A 22099-nucleotide genomic window follows, 5' to 3' on the forward strand; every position below is an offset into this window, starting at 1 on the left:
GCGCGGGGGGGGGGGGGGGCCGGGGCGCCCTTGGGGGATGGCTCCGGCCTCCAGTTCGTCAGCCCTTACGCCTTCGAGGCGATGCAGAAGGTGGACGTGGTGCGCCTGGCCGCGCTCAGCGACCCCGAGCTGCGGCTGCTGCTGCCCTGCCTGGTGCGCATGGCCCTCTGCGCCCCCGCCGACCAGAGCCAGAGCTGGGCGCAGGACAAGAAGCTCATCCTGCGGCTCCTCTCAGGCGTGGAGGCCGTCAACTCCATCGTGGCCTTGCTGTCCGTGGACTTCCACGCCCTGGAGCAGGACGCCAGCAAAGAGCAGCAGCTGCGGTAAGGCGGAGAAGGGCGTTTTCTGTGGTGAAAGCCGCTGCGGGGCTTTTCGGGCTGTTCTGTTTGTTGCTGCTGTCGGAGTGCCGGGCTGACCCCGCCGTTCCCGTTCCCGTCCCTTGGTAGTCTCTTAGGAAAACCCCGAGTTTTGGCGGAGAAGCGGACAGGGATTGGGGTCTCAGTGTCCGTCTCGGGCATCTTTTCCTCCCCGGTGGCTGGGGGAGAGCTGCCCGGTCTGTGAGGGGGGAGGAAGGCGGCTGGGACGCCTTTGTGAGGCGAAGAGGCGGACCAGGCGGGTGCACTTTCTCGGCTGTTGTTGTCCCTGCTAACGGGCAATAGCGGGCCCTTGAAACGTTGACAATCTACTGAATTAGATTTCGCGACGTACTACAGTTACAACAGTTTTTTCCGGTCATCGGCAGGATAGAAGAAATCCCTACCGGATTGCCGTTTCCCGTTAACTAATAAAACGTCCGTGTTTGCGGAAACATTTAATAGTTGTTGCTTTTAATCGTCTGTTAGGCACAAGCTAGGAGGAGGTAGCGGAGAAAGCATCTTGGTGTCGCAGCTTCAGCATGGGCTGACGCTGGAATTTGAACACAGCGATTCACCTCGTCGGCTTCGTCTCGTACTTAGCGAATTACTGGCAATTATGAATAAGGTAAAGTTCTCCGTATCTGGATGCTTGCAAATTTTATGTCAGTGAAAACGCACTCTGGATGGGTCGATACGCTCTCTGGTTCTGTTTCTGGTGCTACTGTTTGTGAGTACTGTTCTCTAGTTCTTACCTGCTTCACCAAGACTTAAAGTCTCAGCGTGATTGAACAGTGGCTTGTGATTAAACTCCTTACGAACCAGCTTCCCTGAGGAAGGCTTTCTTCCTCACAACATGAGGGTGATCTTTTCTAACGTGACATGGATTCTGTATATTCTGTAATATGCTGGCTGTACTCAAACATAATGTGATTTTATGATGCATCAGTGCAGAAATCATATTTGAAAACAAAATTACGACTTTTCTCCATCCACTTCTTTACTCCTATTGCAGTATGATATTAGCCAGCCTATTTCTCTTATCCCCCACTCCTGCCCGCCCCCCAGCATTTTATTTTCCTTCTGTAAACTCAGTGGTTTTAGAATTGTCAGTTAGCTATTTCTGTTTTTTCTGGAAAGAAGCAATGATACCAGCTGTATCGAACTATTTCCACTAGTAAATATTTCTTACTCTAAACACTTTCCTTGCCTGTTCTGTGTTTATAGCTGTACATTTTTTACAATTTTTAATGTATTCAATCTGCTGAATTGAAGGCCACAAAAGAATGATTAGACAAATTGCTTCATAATACCTATTCAGTGATGATGAATAATGTCTTGTAGGTGTCAGAATCAAACGGTGAGTTTTTTCTCAAATCTTCAGAGCTCTTCGAGAGTCCTGTTTATCTGGAAGAGGCAGCAGATGTTCTCTGCATTTTGCAAGCAGGTGTAGTATTCTGTATTTATAGTGTTTTACTAATCTCTTACAAATGTAACAAAATAACTTTTAGAGCCTGTGACTGATTTAAGGTTAAACAAGGTTGTCTAGCCCTTTGAAAGAGAAATACAGATCATAGATTGATTTTCTATTCATTGATTTGAGCGTGTTATTTCAATGCATCTTAAAAGCAAGGTTTTACTGGTTTCACAGCGAAACACCGTGACTTTTTAAACCCTCTTTTTATCCAGAGCTCCCATCATTGTTGCCGATAGTTGATGTGGCTGAAGCTCTGTTGCACGTTAAAAATGGAGCCTGGTTCCTCTGCCTTCTGGTGGCTAATGTTCCTGATAGCTTTAATGAGGGTGAGTTACAGTTTCTTGTCCAGCTTACTTTTTCTAAAGGTTCAAAATGATTTCTAGTAATGTAGTTAATTCTGGGCTAAACCATGTGTTATAAATATTTGAATGGGAGAATGTTTGGCTTATGAAATATAATTTGAATGCATTTATATCTAGAGATGCTGATGGGCTCCCGTTCTCATCAGGTTGATTCCCCTTTTTTGCAGCCTACTTGTAGACTTATGGGCTATGTGTGTTGCAGTTTTTCATCTGTAGGTCACCGTTATAAAGGCTGACTCAGGCAGTGAATGACTGGGACTACGAACCTGGACTAGCCTTGCTAATAGTTCATGTCCCTTTGAATAAGCCATATTATGAGGTGAAAAATTTGTATTGACGGTCCCTGTTTAGCATCCCATACCTCGCAGTAAGATTTCAGCTTCCAGGGCTGCCAGATGCACAGGTTACATTAGATAGAGTATGAGTAGTAACTAGATGATCTGTAATGACCCTGTAATTTCTCTGAGGAGAAAGATCATTTTCTTGTTCTGCTTATATAGTGTAGATCATGAGTCCTTGCCCGGGCAAGGTTTGTGCAGCCCAGCTAATAAATCTAGTGAGCTGAGCAAAATGCCTTGGTTTTGTCTGTTTACGTTTATGTGGCTTTCTGTTGGAAAGGCCAGATTTTCTTACACCACCTGTTGGGTATTTAGTCTGTAGAGGTTTGATTAAGAATGGAGAACGGCAGGATGAAGAAAGCGTTGGAGGCCGCCGGAGAACAGAAGCACTTCGCCACCTGTGTAAAATGAACCCTTCCCAAGCTCTAAGGGTCCGAGGCATGGTGGTAAGTCTGTCATTAGTCTGTCGCAAGAATCATAATTATGATGCTTATTGGAGCTTTAAAAACAACGAAGATGATTGAGCCTGAGCATTTTATCTAGGTGGAAGAGTGTCATCTACCAGGTCTTGGTGTGGCTTTGACCTTGGATCACACCAAAAATGAATCTCCAGATGATGGAGTGAGTGACCTGGTGTGTTTTGTGAGTGGTTTGCTACTTGGAACAAATGCAAAGGTTCGAACTTGGTTTGGAACTTTTATCCGAAATGGCCAACAGGTATGAAAATCTCTGAGTATTCTGCTTTTAAAAAATATTCTTACAGCTTGCTGTTACTTTTCTGGATGTGGGCACCCATAGTTGTCTGAATGCATACAAATCATGTTGCGTGCCTTGGAGCATCCGTTACAAAGTAACCTCCTCCTGTTGGACCATCAGGTCTATAAATAGTGTCCCTGAAGGCAGCTATTTGGTTGTTCCTCTGAGAGATTTTTAGGCATGGAAATCAGGGAATTGTAAGCTCGTAATGTTTCCCTGATAAATATGTTCATTCTCAGTGTTCACGGTAGGAGGTTGCATCTTGACTTGCTTAGTGAGTTGAATTAGTTAAAGCTTGTGTTTTGATGTAATGAGCTGTTGTAATAGGATCATGTGTTGCCTATTGCCCTGGTACTGAAACTTGTGTATTTAAAAAAAAATTCCTCTCCCCACCCCCCTTCTTTTTTTTTTTCCTTGACTTCATCGTTATGGAAGCTCTTGGGTAATACATTGTTTGACGGGATGAATTTTACGTTGTTGTTCTCATCTTTTAACCTCTTACACAGAGAAAAAGAGATAATATCAGTTCTGTGCTTTGGCAAATGAGGAGGCAGCTGCTCCTGGAGCTCATGGGAATCCTTCCCACGGTTCGCAGCACACACATTGTTGAAGAAGCAGATGTTGATATGGAGCCAAATGTGTCTGTGTATTCAGGACTGAAGGAAGAGCATGTCGTGAAAGCCAGCGCATTGTTACGTCTCTATTGCGCTTTGATGGGAATCGCTGGGCTGAAGTAATGAATGTTTTAATGCTCTGTGTTTTTTATTCACTGTCTGTCCATTTAAACAGAGGTTGAGAGCTTTGGGCACTTCTAACGTGAGCTGTCTCTTAATGCCATTGTGTCCTTGAAACAGTCTCGGCAGGACTCGCCAATTTTAGTACTAGGGGCGGCCCTTCTCACGTGCTGAGGGCTGGAGTTGCCAGTTGATGGAAGTTTCTTTATAGTGCAGAGAACAAATATTAGGTAATGGTAGGGTCTGTGGAGACATGTATGGGTTTTATTTTCCAGTAGTATTCTCAACAGAAAAGTTTTTTTCATTCTAATGGTGAAGATCCATTTATCAACTTTGCTGATTTTTTAAATCTGAAATCATGCAAGAAACGTGGTGCTCTCGTTAATGCTGCTAAGTCCGTTCTACTGGCTTGTTAAAAGAAGTCTAGGCCTATGTGGTTGGAGCAGTGTGTAGAAGAGAAAGCAGCTGAAAACTCTAGCAACATACACTACGTGAATTTAGAATTTCTATTCCTCTGCTTTTACTTTTTAGAGAGTGCTAATGAGCATCTTCATGCGTTGTTAGTTTTAATTTAGGTATTTTGTACCAACAGGCAAGATTATATCATGAGGAAGTTTTCTCACTGTTACTATCTCTTTACAGAGATTTTTATGTCTTTAAGTTCAAAGATAATTGCCAGTTAATCTTGATGCTCATTTATCGATGGCAACTTGATAAACAGATTAAGTAACAGAGAAAATTTAATCTTTAACCATTGTGATGAGATTGGAAATCTCTTCCCTTTTAATTTAGCAGCATGGGTTTTGTTCTTTTTCTGTCCTATTCAGGCCAACTGACGAAGAAGCTGAGCAGCTACTGCAGCTGATGACCAGCCGGCCTCCCGCGACTCCAGCTGGTGTTCGTTTTGTATCTCTTTCCTTTTGTATGCTTCTGGCCTTCTCCACTCTCGTCAGGTACCTCTTGATAAAGGAGGAGATTTGTAAAGATGTTACTCTTTCAGCACTGTTAAGGCAATGACCTCCCCAGAGCTGCACAGCTTTTCTCTCCCAATTCTTTGTACAAATCTCCATATGTTGGTTGAAGGGATTTGTCTCACACTATGGTGAGCAAATTGGTATTCCACTCTGCTCTGCCTCTTGTTTATAGCAAATCTTTTGAGAGGAGAACATTGGCATTAGCTTAGTTTGGCATGGTTTTTGAAGGCTAAAGTAGGCCTTACTAGTTCACTTTTCCATTGAACAAGTTTATGGCTAAATTCTTCAGAGACCCTGTTCAAAAGAGTAGCAAAATAGGTATTTAATGGATGTAGCTTTCTGCTCTCTGCATTCAAGACAGGAAATTGTCTGACAATTGGACTGAAGGTTGTGCTAAATATCAGTGCTTATCAGCTGCTTGATGCTAAAGTGAAAGTGATAAAAAGTCTTCTGGTGTAAGATTCGTCAAATACTGGCTTTTCTGCTAGTAATTGTTAGTAAAATTAGGGGTAGTTCCTGGGAAAAGGATCTTTTATGGATTTTTTTTTGTTTTTTTTTTTTTTGTTTTTGTGCAGCACCCCAGAACAGGAGCAACTCATGGTAATGTGGCTTAGTTGGATGATAAAGGAAGAAGCTTACTTTGAAAGGTGAGAGCAAGCTTCTTTTGTATTTAATGATATCAGTAATCTCACATTTACTTACGTCCTGTTGGAAATTAACTCTTATTCTTTGTTACCATTAGCATTTCTGGTGTGTCTGCTTCTTTTGGAGAGATGCTTCTCTTGGTAGCCATGTATTTCCATAGTAATCAGCTCAGTGCTATCATTGATTTGGTCTGCTCCACACTGGGAATGAAGGTAAATCCTAAACTGTTTCTAGCACATACATTTTTCTGTTAAAATTAACTTTTTACTGTGTATTTATACTCTTGTATTTACTTTAGCTTTGATATAAAGAACTTTGGTTTTGCTAATATACTTAAAGCAAATGTAAAGTAAAAAAAATGGGTAACTAAATCAGTTCCTCTAGAAAAACTTTAAACTATGCATACCTCTTGATACAGAGGAATGTTATGATAGAAGTATCTTCAGAAAGTGCTGACTTGTTGAAATCATTACTTGCAAGAAATGAACTTTTTTAGAAGACTAATTGAAGTAGTGTCCAAACAGAGCTGCAAACAGCTATTTTAAATAGTTTCAAGAAATACCTATATATGTAATAATTAATTTGTGAAAATTACCAAGCGAGACTTGCCTTCAATTTACTATCGTGAAACAGTGTCTCATCAAATGTAAAAGCTAGGTAGGTAGTTTTTAGGGTAAGGAAGATGTGGAGTGATGAACTTGTGACAGTTGAAAATAATTTTGGTTTACATTTGAAGTATAGGTGTGAATATTTTCCTGGTATCCCAATGAAGACAAGTTTAAAAAGGTTTAAAGTTAACAGTTTATAAGTTAAATTTGCAGTATTTTGTAATATGAAAGCTAGAACTTAAAATTACAGTTCTTTGTTTCAGATTGTTATTAAACCCAGCTCACTCAGCAGAATGAAGACAATCTTCACACAGGAGATTTTCACTGAACAGGTATTTTAAGCCTAGGTCTTTTTCTTTTTCTTTCTTTGTTTCTTTCTTTTTTTCTTTCTTCTGTAATCGCTTCAGCTTGACCTACAAGAAGAATCCAAGCCCTGCTGGTGCTGAAGAGCTTTGGCTCTTTCTTTTTGTACTCTGACCTGATTATGCTTTTTGAACAATTGGCTTTTTTAAATAATGGGGAAGCAAAGGAGAAAAATTGTCCACTATGACATTTGTTGCAGTAGCAGGAAATGATTCACAAATGTAGTATGTGTGCTACAGTTTTACACATACTGTATTAAACTACATAAAAATGTTCTTCAGCTTTCAAACAACCAAAAATAAGTAAATGTCAGAAAGAATGTAGCTGTGTGACTTTGACACCTTGTGCTTATACGTTGTGGTAAGTTGAATATTTGCAGTATTTTTCTTGTTAATTATAACTTTCCTTTAGGTTGTTACAGCCCATGCAGTTCGCGTGCCTGTTACAGGCAATCTCAGTGCCAACATTACTGGGTTTTTACCTATTCACTGCATTTACCAGCTTTTAAAAAGTCGATCGTTCACCAAGCACAAAGTATCCATTAAGGTATGGCCTTAATTTTATTTCTGTTCATAATTTTGAATGCTGACTAGGTTTTGCAGGCTGTTTTTTTGGTTGAATTATAGGAACAGAATTCTTGATGAATCTTACAGCCTATTGCCATGTGATTTAAGAAGGAACTGTGTATTAAGTTAGGATACCCAGTTTTATCTCTGTAATCCAGAGACCACAACTTAGTGAAGTTAAAAATAATAAAGTTATCTCTTTCCCCCCTGTCTGTGCTTAATAAAATCATAGTCAGAATGGTATTTCCAGCCAGGAGTAGTTTTATTGGTGGGTCTGCACAGAGCAGGGTCCAGGATACACAGTTTATGACCAGACGCAACTCAGAACTGGTATTACACTTTCCAAAGTTAAAGCCAGTTAAATTTTTTTGTAACTAGTTAAAAGGGGATGTACTTGCAGCCAAAAAAAAAAAAAAATGCCCTCCAGCTTTGAAACTGAACATGTAATGGCATGTTTTTTTCTAGGACTGGATCTATCGGCAGCTCTGTGAAACCACCACTCCACTCCATCCTCAGTTGCTTCCTCTTATTGATGTCTACATTAACTCTATTCTTACTCCTGCATCTAAATCCAACCCAGAGGCCACAAATCAGCCTGTCACAGAACAGGAGATACTGAATGTTTTTCAAGGACTCTCTGGGGTAAATGGTTTGTTTGCCTCTTTTGTGTACTTTAATATGAACATGCAGTTCAGTATTTTGTATATATGCTTGATGCAGATCCTGTAAGTTGTCTCACTTTTTGTCTTTAATGCCTGTATAGTAAACTGCCTCCTACTACAGTGATGGTCAAGTGTTTTGAAGTGAGTCTTGTTAGTGCCACTCAGCTTTTTAGGAGGATTGCTATTTGTCCCTGTTTTGCCCTTTTCCTTGGGAACTCACCAGCTCATGCTGTTAAAAATGCAAAGAAAAGCACTTCAGGGATTGAGAAGTGTGGGTCTTTTTGTAGGATTTGTATATTTTTTGTACCAACTTAATCTTGTTAGCTAAAAATAATATTTAACTGAAGCACTGCAGCTGTTTTTGAAAGAAGCGTTTTCATTTTGATAGAATTATGAGAATGGTCACTTGGGACACGTGTAGAATGAGTGGCAAGCATTGACTTGCGTTGGAATCCTGGGATTACTCCTTATTAGCGTCCCAAGATATCAAAAATACTTTTTATGTTTGAAGCTCATTTAAAAAAAAAAAAAAAGGAAAAAAAAGTTCCCTGCAGCTTTCAGCTTGAACCTCATATGGCTTGATATTTTTGTAGAAGGCTTACTGCCTTATCTTTCTTCATATTTGCAGGTAAATCCAAATTTTTGTTCTCAAGAATCAGGAATGCAACATGACCTTTGTATGTGGTTTTATGTACAGGGAGAAAATACTCGTCTTACTCAACGATACAGCATCACAACACAGTTGCTTGTCCTCTACTATGTCCTGTCGTACGAAGAAGCGCTTCTGGCAAACACAAAGATACTAGGTATATGTGAGTGCACCAGTGGAAAACAGATTAACTGAAAATTAGATGCAAAGAGAGGAATTCTTACAGTAACCAAAATTCATGTTGCTGTCAGATTGAAGCACAGCATAAAAAGTTTAGATTCTTGTAATAAATACAGCATTGCTGTAGAAATTCAGGAGATAAAGTTTCTGCTAAAACTCTGTAGTTGAGTAACTTGTTTTCCAGATTAAAAAAGGTCCAAGCTGGCCAAAAAGTTACCAGACGTATTTGTGACCAACAAATTATAAAAAGACATATAAATGTTTATTATTCTAATAAATACAGCAACAGTTAACAGACTTCTTAATTACTTCAGATCTTCATTTATTCATGTGTTATCAAACTTCTGCACGCATTTCTTTGAGTTGGCAATACTGAATGATCCGTTTTTACCTTTGAAATTGAAACTTTAAATTGTTTCTAAAAGAATGTTGTGTAGTTTGTTGACAGAGTTTGATTTCAGTGAAAACACAGTATTTACATCTGGTGGGTGTTTTTACCTGCCCTTTTTAGGGTGCAAAACTTCCAGCATTCATTGTTGCTATTCTCTTCATGCTATTCAAGAAAGACTGAAATACTATAAAATCAATTACAGTTCTTCCTGCATTTGTAGCTTCTACCTCACTACAGGGTGTCGTGTGTGCCAACAGTTTGAATTCCATGTACCAGCTGATAACTATTTTTGTTAAGAATAAAAAACCTTGAATAAAGAAAGTGCAGATTTGAGCTATCATCTCAAAATCAGCTGGACTTGGTCAAAGATAGTATTGGGATTTTGCGAACAAATCTGAATGCCAGGGAAATCTTTGAATGGAAATGTTCACAGAAATGGTTTCCTGAAGAGCTTAATTTAATACTTTAACAGGAATGAGGTGTGTTATTCAGGATTTTCTTTAGTTTACCTGGATAATACAAGTGTTTTACATTTTCTGTATTGATTTAGTTGGGGAAATAATTTTTTCCAACTGTAACTGTTGTACATGTTTTCTTGTCCTGTTCCTTTATAGCTGCCATGCAGAAAAAACCCAAGTCTTACTCTTCAGCATTAATGGATCAGATTCCAATCAAGTACCTCATCCGGCAGGCACAGGGACTGCAGCAGGAACTGGGAGGTATATCTGTGTGTGGATGTCTAATGTGTGTGAAGAAGGAAGGCTAAGCATGTTTCCAGCTCTGTGGCTATTGTCTGTTTCATAGTGTGCCTTCCTTTCTCTTTCTTTTAAAATCTGTCAGTAGTTAACTAATGAGATGACAGATATGTTTGAAGAGTGATAGTGAAAGTCTGAGGAAGGCAGTTCTTTTTATAGTAGGTCTTACCTGTGTAGGGTAGGTTTTAGAGTAGGAATTGCCTGAGAATTTTTTATTATTCCAGACTGAGTTTAAGAGTTGCTGCTATAGGGTCCTCCCACCTTCCCAAAAGGTAACTTTTCCTTTGTGTTGGAATTAGAATATCAGGCTATAAACATGCAAGCTCACTGTCCTTCTTGACAGTGATTCAGTTAAGGTCTGTTGTTGAAATGATAGATGCAAATATGTTCAGGTGAAAGATGTAGCTACTCTGATCTAAGATATATACTTTCTTAATACCCGTAAAGGCTTGCATTCTGCACTGTTACGCCTTCTTGCAACTAACTATCCACACCTCTGCATTGTGGAAGACTGGATCTGTGAGGAACAGATTACAGGCACCGATGTCTTGTTGAGGAGGATGCTTCTTACAAACATTGCGAAGAATCACTCTCCCAAACAGCTCCAGGAAGGTAAATAACTTCATTTGAAGTAAGCAGTGTTCTTTCCAAATTGGTTGGAAGATAGTGGATTTGGAAGTGTGTAGCCATTTAGTTCATTTGATCATACTACATTTGTATAATGAAAATGTTTTGCTGCCAAGTTAGAAGAAAATGTTAGAAGTCTAGTTTTACCAAGATCCCATTGTCTTTATTTTTTTTAGCATTTTCCATGCTGCCTGGAAATCATACCCAGCTGATGCAGATCTTAGAACATTTAACGCTTCTCTCAGCTGGTGAATTGATCCCATATGCAGAAGTATTGACATCAAATATGAATCGCTTGCTGAATGCTGGAGTGCCTCGGAGGATTCTTCAGACTGTCAATAAACTTTGGATGGTTCTTAACACTGTGATGCCAAGAAGGTAGGCGCAGAATACTGTTTAGTTTGTTGTTGCAGATAGATGGAATGCCACTTTCTGTTTCAAAAATAATGACACAATGCCTTTGTCTGGGAAATTGGAGGTTGTGACTGAATAGAATGTGTTGGAGTTGCATTTCCTTTTGCTTTGTTGAAATTTGTAACCTTTGCATTTAAAAGGACGGTACTTCTTGTTCTCAGGGGAAAGGAAGTCATCAGTTTGCTTAAAATATAGAAGTACGGTTTTATAGTGTACATTGTTTATGATGAATTACTGATGAAACATGAACTCGCTCTGGTAAGAACGTGCCTTTTCTGAGGAAGTGGATGCTCAATTGCAGTGAAAACAGTTTGGTTGCTGTAATTCCAGTGAATGTAAGTTAACTTCAAGGGCTGCAAATGAAGTATGGGGTTTTTGCTCCTTGGTAGGCCCAGAAAAATAGAGCTCACTGAGTAAGTGAGTGTCCAGGTGCTTCTGTGATCTCTTTTCTCGTACAGATTATCTGTCAAAAAATCATAAAAATCATCTCATTTTAGGTTGTGGGTGATGACTGTTAACGCTCTGCAGCCTTCAGTAAAAATAGTCCGACAGCAGAAGTACACTCAGAATGATCTGATGATTGATCCTTTGATTGTTCTAAGATGCGATCAGAGAGTTCATAGGTAAACATCTCTCTCCTTTAGCTTTTTATGTTCTGTGGTACTTATATTGATACATAGTGAATGCTAAACATAAAGGTGTCTCGTAGAGAACTTCTAAAAGCTTTCAGTACTTCAAAACATATTTTCAAACTAATCATATGAGCTTGTAAATTCCATCTTTTTTGTATTAAGCTTGTTGGTCTGAGGACTGAGCGAGCTGTGTATGCTGATTCAGCATGCCATCCTGTCCAGCTGAGTGTCTTGTTGGACAACCTTACACTCGGTTCTATTTTGGGAACTTTGGGATTTGTACATAGGTCATCCATTTTAGATTTGTGGGTGTGAATTTGTTCTAAATAGACCTTGCAGCATGCTTAAAATGGCTGCTGCCACATGGTGGTGGTGGTGGTTGAGGTTGTAGCTGTAACATCCTTCCACTGCATGCTGTCTTTTGCCATCCCTTGTGGGCCGGTAGGTATTCCATCTTTTTGGGTAACAGTTTCTGCCAGTGGGTGCTTGATGGATATGATAAAGGTAGATTTGCTTAATTTCCCAAGAAAGTCTTTTAGTAGTACTTAGAAATTAGTTCCTCTAGATGTCAGTGATGACAGAGGAGGATGTGTAATGCTGCTTTATGGCTCTGATGCAGAAGAGTAAGCTGAGGATTTAAGTAGTGAAAATGATCATAATTGATAGCAATGGACCAGCTTTTAAGGAGAATATGAAATGATGGAAACAATAAGTCAGAATTTGTAAATTATAACTTTGCTTTTTCATAGTAATGAAGAAAATTGCATCCGTTATTCTAAGATAGAGTTAATAATTTTAAATGTACTTTAGCCCCTAGCTTTATTCCTTGTGTATTCTTTTTCATGTTTTCTGTCGGTTGTGGTTTATTTTTCCTCTTTTTTATTATCCTTTTGTTCATAATAAATGGCTAATAGTCAACTTGATTTGTTCTTTGTGTTCTTTTTTGTATGCATCTGTCCCCCCTTGCCTTTTAGCAATTGAGCCATGAATCCAGTTTTCATTTGAGTTGCTACAACTCTGCTAGACTTCAAGTTTCTGTTGATGACATCTTTAATCCCCAACCCGTAGGTGAAATACTTAAATGCATGTCCCTTCAGCTCTGGATGCAAATGGAAAATCCTACATTTCTAAAACTGTTAGGGAGATTTATAATGCAATGTGATTTGAAAACTACCATCTTGGTGTTGTGGAAGCAGTTCAGAGCTTGTCTGCCTTATTTTTCCCCATCATTTAGATAAATACTTTCCTTTACTTCACATACAGCCAATACTTTTTGGGTTTCCTTCGTTCATCAGAAATAAGTTCTTCAACGGTTCCTTGTTTTTTTGTTATGTAAGCATACACTCATGTAGAAGGGATTGTGACCTTTAGTGTTTTGCTGTGTTAGGGAAAAGACCTTTAGTATGAACCAGACTACAACCCAACGAGCCTTTGAGGAGTGCTTTTAGTTTGTTCATATTATTACTGTCTTATTGTTCTGCCGACTGAAATGCCTTTATTTTATCATGTGTTCCCATATCAGGAGTCCTCCTCTAATGGATATAACTCTGCACATGTTGAACGGATATCTTCTTGCCTCAAAAGCTTACCTCAATTCTCACCTAAAAGAAACAGCAGAACAGGACATTAGGCCATCCCAAAACAATGCAATGGGTCCAGAGGCCCCAGAAGTTACAAGGGAAGAATTAAAAAATGCATTGCTTGCTGCTCAGGTAAGGGGGAAGAAATGGATATTAAATGATGTGAGGAAAGACAATCATAAAACAGAAACACAGAAACAGGAAATTAAAAAAGGAGACCTTTTCACTTCTTTTTTTACTGACTTCTGTTACTGTGAAAAAGAAAACTGCCTCTGTATTCAGATTGTTAAATATTTTTGGTTTTCTGTTTTCTAGTCTGAAGCATTGTGTTGGTTAACTGCTTTGATGGTATTCTTTTTTGTTAGAACAGTAAAGTTCTGCTTACTAGCCTTTTTTGTTTTGTTGCTTGTGTTATCCAGAGGCTCCTTCTGTACTTAGAATTTGGAGCAGTAAAACATGAATAAATGTGACAGACCTATGCATGATCATTTGAACTATGTTATTTAAGAGAAGCAGCCAGCATTGTAAAGTATGAAGAAGCTGAAGAGTGGTTAACTTACTTAGCTTGACATTATGGGAATTCTTGAGTAATCCTGTTTCACAGTCTCTTCTTGCCTCTGTATGGAAGAATGTCACATATATGGTCCCTATTAGCAGATGATTTTTTGAGTTAATAGGAAGTTTTATTTTTTAATGAGTAGGGTAGTCTCCCCTTAATGCTGTGAATTACCTGGCCATGTACATACTGTGTCTGATCTGGATGCTTTAAGGGACCATTGGATATTTATTTTGAAACAAAACAAGATTCTGTTGAATTTACTCTTTTGATCTATGATTTATGATTATCTGTTGGATTTAAGCTTTTTTTCTTTGAGTCTTGATTCAGATAAAGTGTTGGGTTTTTCTTAATGCTCTGCAGGATTTGTGGTTCTTGAACTGAGTTGGTTTTATTCTCTATAAAAATAACCTCTACCTAGAAATTCTAGCCACCTGCCTGACAGTCTTCCATTTCTTAAATTGTCCTTACTTCATATTTGATTTCATCAGGGTTTTTTATGCATGTTCTGTTGCTTATTTTCTTCATAGGACAGTGCTGCTGTGCAGATTCTTCTAGAGATCTGCTTACCTACAGAAGAAGAGAAAGCCCAGAGCAGTAATACCCACAGTTTGCTAAAGAGTGTTCATAGTACCACAGGCCCTAAGAGTCCTGAACTAGAAGAAGAAGATAGCTTGCTGTGTAATCTTCGAGAGGTCCAGTGTCTGATCTGCTGTCTGCTGCATCAGATGTATATAGCTGATCCCAACATAGTCAAACTAGTTCATTTCCAGGTCTGCTTTGCACTGTTTTAGTTCTTTCATGGTTTCTCTGGTTAAGAAAGAGTCAAATGAAGTGGTTAAAGGATGTTGAATGCTGCTGTTGCGTTCCTCAGAAATTATAATGGCCCACTTTTCTGCCTCCCTTCTCACCAAATTTGTAGTACCTACATTTCCTCCATATTTCAGTGCTTGGACTCTGTCTGATAGCCAAGAAGGGAGCACCTAAACTATGCCTGTTCCTCATCATTAAACACATGCTTTGTTTGTGCCTCTGCCCCTTTTTATACCAAAATAGTTTGTCCGTTCTAGGCCAAGAAAAACTGGCCTAATCATCTTATAATTACTTGTTCTGCATCTTTTGTGGGTTACTTTTTTTCTCGTCATGTTTTTAAATTAGTATGCCCATTATTCAAAACTGTAATTTGGCTTCAAATGTAAACATCTTATGTTTCTTTTTTGTTAGGGCACAGTTTCTCTCTTTAGAGTGGAAGGAGAAAGGTTGCCCCTGCCAAAGCAGCTGTATATCTTCAAAAAAAGAAGGGGGAAAGATTAGCAAATTCTTTAATATAAGTGCGGTTTTAGTGTGTGTTAAATTGCTCATTGCCAGATGGCAGTCTCTTTAAAAGGAGTTAATTTGCCTTGACCTGGAACTGATTAAGTGACTGAAAAAGTCTTAATGGTGCAGTTGTGAAATAAGCAAGTTGGGGCCTATGCTGAAGTTCGGAACACAGGGGAAAGACACAGAAGGAAAGGGTCACTGCAGCTTGGTTTAGTTTGGAGAGTGGAGGGAGAGTTTCTATGCAAATAATACATTGAGTATTGAGGATAAAGAACTGATTCAGACCCTGGGTTTGTCGTCCAGCCTGCCTCTTGTTGCCTTGGGATACAGGCCTGTTGCTTATAATTCTGAACAAAAGAGATTTACAAATATATTAGTTTTGAAAAAAGCATTAACGCAGTTCTGATTTAAAATCTTAATTGAAGCAGAATTTTTAAAACATATTTGACACATTAACTTGTCTGTTTTCTTAATCACACAGGGTTATCCATGTGAACTTCTGGCGCTGACAGTGGCGGGGATTCCATCGATGCATATCTGTCTGGATTTCATACCGGAGCTCATTGCCCAGCCTGAACTTGAAAAACAGGTAGTGTACAGTCATCTAGCTTGAGAATGACTGTAAGTAGTTAACCCTGATGAATTATTGGTTAAGGGGAGAAAATAAAAGGATCACTAAAAAAGTCCTGTTCTAACTTGCCTGAGATATTAAGGTAATATCTGTCACACTTTTACCTTAAATTAAAGGCCCAGACTTTAAGTCCCCTTCAAATCAGGGATTGTGACAACTCCTCTAACATACCTCTGTACACTTATTCAGGAAATACTCATGAATTTCAGTATTACCTTCAAGAACATGAATGAAAGCACTTTTCAGTAATGACTTTCATTCATTCTTTACACTGAGTATAAATCAGTTGGCAAAAGTTTTGCCTACTTAGTTTTTATCTGACACTTTATAGCTACAGGAACTTCTATGAAGATTTAAATTCTGAAAACCTGTTTTGCAAAGATATTCTGTAGAACATATGAAGCAGCCTTAAGATCAGAATTGTATTCATTGAATGAAACATTCATTCAAGTTTGACTCCTAAGTCTTTTTCCAGGGAATACTACTATTGTTTCTTGAAGCAAGCTTGGAACAAGATGATAGGCGTAAATTTCTAAATCAATTTAAATTTCTCCTTTGCCAGTCGTCTTACCAGTTTGTTCCCTGGTCTAACTGCAGGAACAAAGCCTGCTAGAATGACGTGTGGCTTTCCTCAAAGTTATGCCAGTTGAATCTGAAGAGTGGTAGTTTCTTCTCACTACAAGCTCAGGAAAGGGGGAGTCAAGAATTTGATTTTGAAATGTTTAACCAATATTTTTGAAGGTCTTCTCATTATGACTGTGAAAAACAACGGAAAATAGTTGTTTATTATTACTTTCTAAAGCAATATGTAGACCCTGATTTAGTATACTGTGACATGGGGAGATGACATATTTGGCTAGTTGTAGGTAACTGGAGTTTGTTTGGCTAAAGATTCCTCTGTTTTCTATATCCAGCTAACTTCGTTGTTGCTCTTACGTATCCCTTCTCAACTATTAAGTTACTGCTGATGAGAGGACACTCAACTAAAGTTAAAGCTCTAACATATCGGACCTTAAACAGCTTTTACAAGGGTTATGTTGTAAATTGTGTGTTGCTTTGTTGCTCATTGTTAATGTCAGAACGTTGTGTCTGTGGGGGACACTGGTACTTTGATTAATGTTAAATATGTGTGGGTTTTTTTCTTAATGTTAGCAGAAAAAATTCAGAATAGGTATTACTAAGGTTTCTCTAGCTTTAATTTCCTCATTGGTAAAATAGAGAATATTTGTTAACTCATAAATTACGTGAAGAGCTTTGGATAGGAAGTGCAAAGCAATCTGTAACTTTATTGCTTATTTCTCTTTTGCCTTTCACCTACTTAACAGATATTTGCCATCCAGTTACTTTCATTTTTGTGTATCCAGTATGCACTACCTAAATCTCTCAGTGTGGCTCGTTTAGCTATCAATGTGATGGGAACCCTACTCACAGGTAAGTGCTCTGGCAACCCCTAAATACATTGTTGTGTAAATTAGAATTATTTGTCTTGGTTGAATGCAGTTTATCTAAATGCCGCTGTGTTAATTACTATTGTAAAAGTAAGATAATTCTTGACTGGATTTTTATAATAATTTCTCTTTACTTAACCATTTCCTTTTCCTTGATAGTTTTAACCCAGTCAAAGCGCTATGCTTTTTTTATGCCGACCCTGCCTTGTTTGGTGTCATTCTGTCAAGCCTTTCCTCCTTTGTATGAGGATATTATGTCTCTGCTGATACAAATAGGACAAGTTTGTGCCTCTGATGTCGCTACACAGACAAGAGACTTTGACCCAATTATTACACGTAAGTAAAGTACCTTGTATTTCAAAAGTAATGTCATGGTCTCAGGGAGAAAATTATGTTAATGTTTCAAAAGTTTGAGCATAGTTGGAATGCAGTATGAAATTTACTGCTGTTGTCTTGTAAATACAGAAGGAATAGGGATAGGTGGCTTTACTGGACTGGAGGAGTTTAGAGGCTAAAGGGGCTGAAAGTGCCCCTTGTATTAAACTTTGTATTGCCTTCCATTTTATTTCCCTGCTTGTGTCATTTCAAGACGTATCCCTGCGTGCAAGTGTTGTGCATAGAATTTGCCATTGTAGTCTAAGGATGAAAGAAGTGAGCAAAGGCCATTGGCTTTTGAGAACATAAAGGCATTTCAACCCCTCAGCTGAGGCGTAATGGCCATATAAATCTTCCTAATCTGTTGGAAATGCAAAGTCAAATGAGCTACCTGAAGCCTTACACATGACATAGCATAGTTGGATAAATGTATAGTGATGGTGTGAACACAGATTAACTGTTTATCAGTTGATCTTGAGCATGTTTTTGTGTCCTTTTTTGTCTAAAGTCAAATGCTCTGTTCATGTGATACAAGGTTCCCTGATGCTATCTATGCTAAAATATTTATGTTAAAAGAAGTAAGAGGGAATATAAAAAAACCCAAAGGAGTCAGACATAGGTAAATGAAAAAGAAGTGTGGTAGCCTCTCTAGAAATAACCTGTGGAATTAAGCCTGGTGCATGAAACAGTAATAGCTCAGATTTGCAGTTACATAGCATACATATTTGTGTTATGGGTGTAATTAACAATTTAAAAAAAATTATTTATTTAGATGTGCTTTGCTTCTTTTACTTAATCTTCTAGGTCTCCAGCAACTGAAGGAGAAACCACTTGAAGTGTCAGGACTTTGTAAAGATTCATCTAACAAAAGCATTTCAAGGGACATTGCAAGCATGGACCCTGACGTCCGGTTATGCCAGTGTGTTGAAAATACTATCATTGAAATAATTAACATGAGCGTAAGTGGAATTTAGAAAGAACGCAAATGAAATTGTACTGTAGCTAGTCCCACAGTCTATGGTGCTTAAATTTGGAGAAAGCTGTGAAAGTGCATTGAGGAACTGGAGCACAAGAAGTTCGTATTTTTCATTCATTCAATTCAGTTATGGCTGAAAAGAAAAGAATTCTTTAAAGAGGTTTGTGTTGCTTCCAGTGAACACTTTGGAGGCTGATGGGGTCAGCAGACAATTTCCAGTGAAACCAAGTGTGATTTTTCAGGCTTGCTTGGTTTCTGAAGTGATACAGCAACGCACCCGAAAGGGTTTTATAACACTCCGGAAAGTGAATACTTAATTTGTTGAGCAAACAGCAAAATGATGGGTAAGAAAAATTTGAGATTGAAGCATTTCGCTTAAGTTAAATGAACTACTGTCCAGAGCCTTGCAGAGCAAGATGAAATAAAATACTCCAAGGAAGACTTGAAAAAGTGATGTAAGTAACTTGCATCATCACATTGAGCACTAAGAAAATGCTTTAACTTTTTTTTATTTGTGTTTCAAACCATTGGTCAAAATTTCATTTCATGAGATCAGGAACTTCATTTAAAGGATCAGCCAGCCTTCATTAAAAGTTTGAAACTGGTCTAAAAGTTTCTTTAAAAAAAAGTACTACCATAAAATGAGGTGTATAAATGTGATTTTTAAAGCTTATGTATTTTTAATGCAGCTCAGATGGTTTAGTATTTTTTAACATCACTTGATTTAAAAGAGATGAGAAAGATTTCAAGAAATAAGTGCAAAGGTATCTTAAGTTCTCATCAGGATAAGATTAAAAAAGATAAATTAGTGTTGAGGGTGACTGTGATAGAAGCTAAATTTCCCTATAATGAGAGGATGACAGATTTCAGCTGTACCAAAGTGGTTACGTGCAGCTCGGTGGACAAGAAGGCTGAATCCTTTGTGCTTCGTGCATGAAGTTGGTTGATCTTTCATATAAAAAAGCTCCAGGATTTAGCCTCAACAGATGTGTTCTGTGGCATTGCAGAAGGGTGTGTGTGATGCAATATTTGGGAGTTTCTTGAAGGTTGCACAAGGTCTTATGTGAGGCAGGACACGCTTTTGCATCAGAGAAAGAAAATTAAGGTTTGGCTGTTGTGCCAGAAGTGACTGTAGTACTTCGAGACACTTGAATTGCTAAACTTGTCAATCCAGCACTTACTCTTTTCCTAAATGACAGCGTCCAGGGTCCTTAAGTAAGTTAAAATATTTCTCAGTTAAAACCAGTTTATATTCCAGAAATTAATGGTCTGATTCTTTAGTGTGGCCTTGGGAAAATCTTGCACAGCTTGTCTCCTGCCTGTGTTGGACAGTGATTTGGGAAGGCTAGTAATACTGAATTGACAAACACACTTGGGTTTGCTTTCCAGGACTACCAGCCTGCTGTAACCAAATGGTAACACCATCTGGATAGCAAGTATATTTTTGTCATCTTGATGTAAAGTATGTAAATAATCTAAATTTATGTATCCCCCCCCCCCGTTCTAAGTGTAATTTTTTTATGCTGTAGTGGTATTTAAATAAAAAAAACCCATAAAACAACCTAGTGTATGATTTGGATCCAGTCATAGGTATTCATACTTGTAATTTCAAAGGGAGTTGCCTGTACTGATTTTTAAGTTTGGTACGCGGGGGCCTTCTCCTGCCGGGGCTTTCCTCCATGGCAGTATTGAAAAGCCACTGACTTTACTAAAAACAATCACTCATTCCCAACACAGTGTTTTCAGCGCACGATGCTTAGAACAAGGTAAGTAATACAAAGTATTAAAAGTCTTTTGCCACGCAATTCCCCCACGGTAAACGCGTGGTTGCCCAGCAACGAGTGCAACCCGGAAGCCAGCAAGGCCCTCCCTGATTGGCTCTAATAGCGCAAGAAGTGGGAGGCGGGAGCGGCTCAGCCTGCCAATTCGCGATTGGTGGCTCGGCGCCCTTTCCTGTCAGCTGATTGGCGCCGGGGCGGAGGCGGGAAGGACGGACGCCGGAGGGGGCCGCCGTCGCCTGAGGTGAGCGGCCGCTCGCCGCCTCCCGCGGAGCGCGGCTGTGAGGGGACCGGGTTCGCGCGGGGAAGGAGGGAGGGAAGCGGCTTTCTGGGGGTCCCTGCCTCTTAAAGGAGATGAAGGAAAAGCCCGGGTGCCTCTCTGCGGGCTGGGGCGGGGCGACACGCACAGGAGAACGACAGCAGGTTGCTCGGGCCCTGCCCTCGGCCGCAGAGAGGCGGAAAAACTCTCCCCGGGTCTGGAGCTAGAGGAGGGCCGAGGTGGCGTCGGGGTGTCCCTGGGGAGCGGCCCCGGTCCTCCCAGAGGCGGAGCGGAGCAGACCGGGGCGAAGGGCGTCCCTCCCCGTTCCCGGTGTCCCGCACCGTTGCCGCCTCCTGCCCGCGTTCATGTTGAATCCTTCCCGCTGCCCCGACGGGGGCTTGCTTTTTTCTTGGGCAAAGCGCAATTCGAAGTTGTGCTCGTTTAAGCGAACCCCCGCCCCGCCTGTGTTAGGGAAAAGCCTTCAAGGGGTGCGGTTACATTTTTGGAAGGGGGAGTGGGACGTAAACTCATGTTAGCGTTCTCTTTTCGCTAGGATTTCTTTTTCCTGTTGAGAAAGTTGATGATGAAGCTGAATCATGCCATACATTGGTGGTTTTTGGATGTATACGCTTACTCGTTAAAAGGCAGATGAGGACGCTGGTTAATAAGTTAATTTATCATAGGGAATCTGCCAATTTAAAATTGCTCTTTTATTTTGTAGATTCTGAAAACCTGTAAGAAAAAAATTCTGTCGTTTAAAAAAATGTGCTTTTTTTTAAGCCACCTATGCCTCTTCAGTATTTTTAATTCAATAACTTCAACATTTTAGCATGATAGGGAAACTGACTTTCTCTTATTATGCAGAGTGAGAGAAATGCAAGATAATACTCGCAGAGCAGTAAAGTGAATGACACCTCCTTTTCCCCTGAATAATTACTGTATTACTAGTGGAAGAAAAATGTTAGTTTAAAACATCTCATTTCTAAGGTCAGTGTCCAGTTTTATTTTCTCATTGTCATAAAATGAACAGTATAAGGTACTGTTGTCTACTGTATCTTTGTAGTTTGCAATGTCTTGGAGTTCAAGCTAACAGACCTGCAGAATTGAAAAACTGGCTATTTTTAGTTATTAAAAATCATAACATACTTTTCCCCAAGGATTTGGGTTCTTATCCCAACAATATTCAGTCTGAGAAATAGAATCTGAAATGATGTGCGTAGTTCATTCGTACTTTTATTTAAATTGCTTAAATTGCTGGTGCTGCTCATGGCAACTTGCTCTCATTTGTAACAAGGACTGAGTCTGAACTGATGGTGTGTAATATAAATTCTTATATGCCAGTTCTGGTAATATCCCGAATCGCTTAGCCTCCTTATCAGGTTAGCACTTTCTGCTTGTTTTTGTTTGGTGCCATATGTTTTTTCAGGCTTTGCCTGGTTGTTAGTGTTGACTTGTTAATACTGTTTTTTTTTATTGCAGTTATAAACCTGAAGTAAACGGGAGGGAAAAGTGGCAATGTCTTCTGATGTGTCAGAATATACTATTGGGGGAGTGAAGATTATATTCCCTTGCAAGGCTTATCCTTCACAACTTGCTATGATGAATGCTGTAAGTAGAATTTGTGTCAACATTTGCTAAACTAATAGCTTATGTTTTCAGAGCTTCCAATATCTTGAGATTTTCAATTGTA

General features: G+C 39.3%; 2 protein-coding genes across 2 annotated transcripts in view; both read left to right on the forward strand.

Moving 5' to 3' along the window:
- Positions 1 to 2: 2 nt before the first annotated feature.
- INTS2 (integrator complex subunit 2) lies at positions 3 to 20326 on the forward strand. The gene is made up of 25 exons (XM_010573781.1): positions 3 to 323; positions 843 to 981; positions 1698 to 1800; positions 2043 to 2156; positions 2846 to 2976; positions 3074 to 3247; positions 3793 to 4019; positions 4848 to 4973; positions 5570 to 5641; positions 5737 to 5851; positions 6511 to 6579; positions 7022 to 7156; positions 7642 to 7818; positions 8536 to 8644; positions 9673 to 9777; positions 10261 to 10425; positions 10617 to 10818; positions 11352 to 11477; positions 13009 to 13198; positions 14153 to 14395; positions 15424 to 15531; positions 16899 to 17004; positions 17181 to 17357; positions 18201 to 19834; positions 20260 to 20326. Exons 1-24 carry the CDS (start codon positions 82 to 84, stop codon positions 18368 to 18370), a joined length of 3525 nt encoding a protein of 1174 aa, XP_010572083.1. The 5' UTR covers positions 3 to 81; the 3' UTR covers positions 18371 to 19834; positions 20260 to 20326.
- BRIP1 (BRCA1 interacting protein C-terminal helicase 1) overlaps positions 20321 to 22099 on the forward strand; it is a 63208-nt gene continuing 61429 nt past the window's right edge. The window contains exons 1-3 of the mRNA XM_010573779.1: positions 20321 to 20394; positions 20963 to 21069; positions 21889 to 22017. Coding sequence (XP_010572081.1) covers positions 21925 to 22017 — 93 coding nt within the window. The 5' untranslated portion in view covers positions 20321 to 20394; positions 20963 to 21069; positions 21889 to 21924. The remainder of the gene's footprint in view (positions 20395 to 20962; positions 21070 to 21888; positions 22018 to 22099) is intronic.

The sequence above is a fragment of the Haliaeetus leucocephalus genome, unplaced genomic scaffold, assembly GCF_000737465.1.
Source record: "Haliaeetus leucocephalus isolate CR32 unplaced genomic scaffold, Haliaeetus_leucocephalus-4.0 Scaffold395, whole genome shotgun sequence".
In the NCBI taxonomy this organism is placed as follows: Eukaryota; Metazoa; Chordata; class Aves; order Accipitriformes; family Accipitridae; genus Haliaeetus; species Haliaeetus leucocephalus.

Bases quoted from the DNA above. Each gene is read 5' to 3' on its own strand.
- INTS2 (XM_010573781.1), top strand. From the start codon at position 82: ATGCAGAAGGTGGACGTGGTGCGCCTGGCCGCGCTCAGCGACCCCGAG. The intron at 2,157-2,845 runs GTGAGTTACAGT...TTGGGTATTTAG, and splicing joins TCCTGATAGCTTTAATGAGG to TCTGTAGAGGTTTGATTAAG. The intron at 11,478-13,008 runs GTAAACATCTCT...TTCCCATATCAG, and splicing joins TGCGATCAGAGAGTTCATAG to GAGTCCTCCTCTAATGGATA.